This window comes from Otolemur garnettii, unplaced genomic scaffold (assembly GCF_000181295.1).
Source record: "Otolemur garnettii isolate 467f Iridium unplaced genomic scaffold, OtoGar3 scaffold00018, whole genome shotgun sequence".
In the NCBI taxonomy this organism is placed as follows: Eukaryota; Metazoa; Chordata; class Mammalia; order Primates; family Galagidae; genus Otolemur; species Otolemur garnettii.
The window spans coordinates 25,179,358-25,183,445 of record NW_003852413.1 but is presented as its reverse complement, the minus strand read 5'-3'; the positions used below and the strand labels follow the sequence as shown (position 1 = coordinate 25,183,445).

General features: G+C 45.6%; 1 protein-coding gene across 1 annotated transcript in view; it reads left to right on the top strand.

Annotated features, from left to right (window-relative positions):
- The window catches only part of PSMB3 (proteasome subunit beta 3), a 9,365-nt gene extending 6,116 nt beyond the window's left edge, over nt 1-3,249 (top strand). The window contains exons 3-4 of the mRNA XM_012802913.2: nt 2,108-2,202; nt 3,128-3,249. Of these exons, the coding sequence (XP_012658367.1) occupies nt 2,108-2,202; nt 3,128-3,176 (144 nt within the window). The 3' untranslated portion in view covers nt 3,177-3,249. The remainder of the gene's footprint in view (nt 1-2,107; nt 2,203-3,127) is intronic.
- Nucleotides 3,250-4,088: the final 839 nt, after the last annotated feature.

Sequence of the window (4,088 nt, the reverse complement as noted above, 5' to 3'; positions counted from 1 at the left end):
CAGCACTCTACGCAGGGTGGCAGCTTGAGGCTCCATCTCAAAAAAAAAAAAAAAAAGAAACCCCAGTCACATATTTGCTACAACAATAAATAAATTATTCCTTACATTGGGTTTATAGGGTTCTCATACCCACTTATTGAACAAGCCTTTAACAAGGTGTAGTGCTAGAGGCAGCCATACCAAATGGGGTTAGAAGCCATATTTTCTGTTGGAAACTGGATCCACCTACCACTTAGTTAATGTTCTTAGGTAAGTCACTTTCCCTCTCTCTGCCTCCATTCTCTCTGCTGTAAAATGGGGATGATAATAGAACCTACCTTAGAAGTGATATTGAGGAAAACATGAAAAGGGATCATGACAGTGAGGTTTGGCTATTATTATTCCTGCCAGCTCTGCCAGATTTGGGGGAAATCAGAAACACTGCTTTGGGGGGCTTTACTGTGGTCTAATGAAACAAGATAGATACCCAAATGTCTGTTAAAATGCATTTTGTTGGGAAAAGGAGAAGAGGAAAGGTCTAGTAGCTGAAAGAACAGCCTGTGCAAAGGTACAGGATGGGGGACGGCACCTGTGACTCAAGGAGTAGGGCACTGGCCCCATATACCCGGGTGGTTAGGTTCAAGCCTGGTCCTGGCCAAAAACTGCAAGAAAAAAAAGGTACAGGATGGGCCAGACGTGTTCAGTGACTGGAGAGAGCTGAGAGTGGCTGAAGTGTGGGTAAAACATGGGGTGAAATGATGCTGGAGATCAAGATCGGGATAAGACTTCCAAAGGGCCTGGAATGCCATGTGGAGGAGTTTGAACTCTCCCTGACAGTAAGGAAGCTGAGAAATCAGAGGCCTGCAGGTGGATGTGATAGACTGTTATTACCTGTAGGAGGCGCTGAGGCCCTGAGCAAAGATAGTGAAGTGAAAACATAAGTGAAGGAGGTGGAGATACAAGGGATGGCTGAAGTTTTTAGTGAGGCTAATCAACACATAAAAAATGCAGGGGTGGGCAGTGCCTGTAGCTCAGTGGGTAGGGCGCCGGCCACATACACTGAGACTGACGGTTTCAAACCCAGCCTGGGCTAGCTAAACAGCAGTGACAACTGCAACAACAAAAAAATAGCCAGGTGTTGTGGCAGGTGCCTGTAGTCCCAGCTACTTGGGACGAGGGTGAGGCAAGAGAATCGCTTAAGCCCAAGAGTTTGAAGTTGCTGTGAGCTGTGATGCCATAGCACTCTACTGAGGACAACAGAGCGAGACTATCTCAAAAAATAAAAAATAGGCGGCGCCTGTGGCTCAGTGGAGTAGGGCGCCGATCCCATATGCTGGAGATGGCGGGTTCAAACCCAGCCCCAGCCAAAAACTGCAAAAAAAAAAAAGTTAAAAAATAAAAAGAATGTAGGGGAGAAATAGGTTTGTTGTGTGCACGGATTGATTGAGTTCTGAGGTTCCTGTTAGACATCTGGGAGGAAAGCCCATTAGGCAGCAGATAAAGCACACTGGAGTCAAATAGGGTTTGTCTCCCTGTTTTACAGAAGAGAAATTGAGGCTCAAGAAAGTTCATATTTGCCCCAGGTCACACCACTGGTTAGTGAAAGAATTTCAGGGCTTCAAGTCTGTTTCACTTTCCTTTAAAATTCTGCTTCCATCTAAGAAAGGAGCTTGGTCCCCTGGAAGTGGGACCTACCCTTTAATTCAGTTAAGGCAGGGACCAGACATGGGAACCTCAAGCCTAGAAAAAAAAAGAGTTAAGGGATACAACTATTATATACCCATAATATTTAAAAATTAAAAAAAAAAAGTTGGCTTGGTGCCTGTGGCTCAGTGGTTAGGGCATTGGCCACATACATCAGGCTGTGGGGTTTGAACCCAGCCTGGGCCTGCTAAACAACAATGACAAGTACAACACAAAAACAATAGCCAGGGGTTGTGGCAGTCCCAGCTACTTGGGACTGAGGCAAGGTTAAGCCCAAGAGTTGGAGGTTGCTATGAGCTGTGATGCCACAGCACGCTATCCAAGGCAATATAGTGAGACTCTATCTCAAAATAAAAAAACAGTCAAAAGACCAGACCAAGTTAGGGCTTGAGGCCTAACTGAAAGGATCCTACTCTTTTGGCAGGATCCAGAACACCTGTTTGAAACAATCTCCCAAGCCATGCTGAATGCCGTGGACCGGGATGCAGTGTCAGGCATGGGAGTGATTGTCCACATCATGTGAGTATGAACTGAGAGAAGTCCAGAAGCTTTGCAGACACCTGTCTCTCTACTCCCCCCCACTCCCAGCACACACCCTATCTTCCCAGCCCCCTGATCAGGTAAGAAATAAGAAAGGTGCTTTTGTCAAGTACAGTTTAGCAGGTCATACTTCCTAAAGGTGGCACTGGGAGCCTTCCCAGATTCCCCTGGCCTCTGTCAGGTGAAGCTTCATGACCCTGGGTCTTCTCCCCTTGCTCACAATAGACATTTCTTTAATGGTGTCCCCAAAATCTCGTGAATCTATGTAGAGGCAGTGAATCTTCTTCCCCAACTCCTACCAGCCTGGAACCTAGAACCGTGTGATATACTGAGCTTTGGGGACCATTTTCCAAGCCCCAGCCAGCTCCCTAAATGATATCTCCCCTTTCCCCTTATTTGGGGCAGTCACTAGGAACCTACAGTAATTGGATAGAATAGAAAACTGTCCTCCCAGCTACTTTCCTACATTTCAGAGTAAGCATTTGGGTCCTTATGGGATAGCCTTCTTAATTACCTGGAAAAACACAGAATTTTACCCCACAAGGTTCTCTTCTGTTCATTGTGTTGAAGCCCACCACACTTTTTCCTTGTTCTTACTTGTTCTCTGGGCCTGGGGAACTCCTTCCCTTCTCTGGAGGCTTTCATAGCCCAGCCCTGAATCATTTTCTGGAAAAGCCTCCCTGGGGTGGTTTCATTTGTGGAAAGTCTCTGTTCTCCCTTCCTCATGGCAAATAGAGCAGACAAGTTAACATGGCTGTACTGGAGGACAATTGAACTCTGAGTTAGCAGGGCAACTGTTCTGCTTCCCTGCCTGGGGCCCCAGGGTTGGAGCTGAGGGCTGGAGCGGGAGGAGCAGTCAGTCTAGATGGTATAGATGTTTTCTTAACATTTTTTCCCTTTGCAGTGAGAAGGACAAAATCACCACCAGGACACTGAAGGCCCGAATGGACTAACCCTATTCCCAGAGCCCACCTTTTTTGTTTTTTGTTTTTTTTTTGAAATAAAATAGGCTTTCTTTCATTCCTGCTTATCTTTGATGCTTTCCCACTGATCTCTGCCCCAGCTGGGCAGTTACAAACAGCTACTTGGTGTATGGCCAGCTGCACATACACCAGTGTGAGTAATCTGTGAGTCACTGGTGCATCCCTGCTGTGTGCTAGGCCCGACACAAAGCGCTTCTAGAATTTAATCACCATGATGACTTAAAGTAATTGAGATTATTTTTGTTTAGAGATGAAGGAGAGTTAAATGATTTATCCAAGTCCATGTTAGTAAGGATATAAACCCATTTCTGTTGACTTTAAAGCCTAAAACCCTTTTCACAAAACTCTACTGGAAAACCCTTAAATCTTCTTTGATCCGGGTAGAAATTTGGCTGAGTACCCACAAGTAGTCTAGATTATTCTAGATGAGGTTTCTTAACTTGGCCTGCACATTAGTCACCTGTGGAGCTTCTAAAACACCAATACCATGAACTCATTCCTCAAGATTCTGACCTTTTAGGGGCTTAGGCACCTGTCCTTTTTTAAATTCCTCAAGTGACTGCAGCTTACAACCTGCAGGACAGATATAATAAATAAGCAAGTGGATTATTTATATAGCAGAGTAGTTCCCAAATGTTACCCCCAACAGAATCACTTGGAAGATTCAGTGGATCTGGCGTAGGCCCTGAGAGTTTACATTTCTGATTCCCAGCTCATCCAGGAGCCACACTTTGACAACCACTAGATTTTAGGCTAAACGTGTCCAGATGGACAAGATGAGGTACATAGAAGTACAAGTTCAGGCTCGGCGCCAGCCACATACACCTAAGGTGGCGGGTTCGAATTCAGCCCGGGCTTGCTGAACAACAATGATGGCTGCAA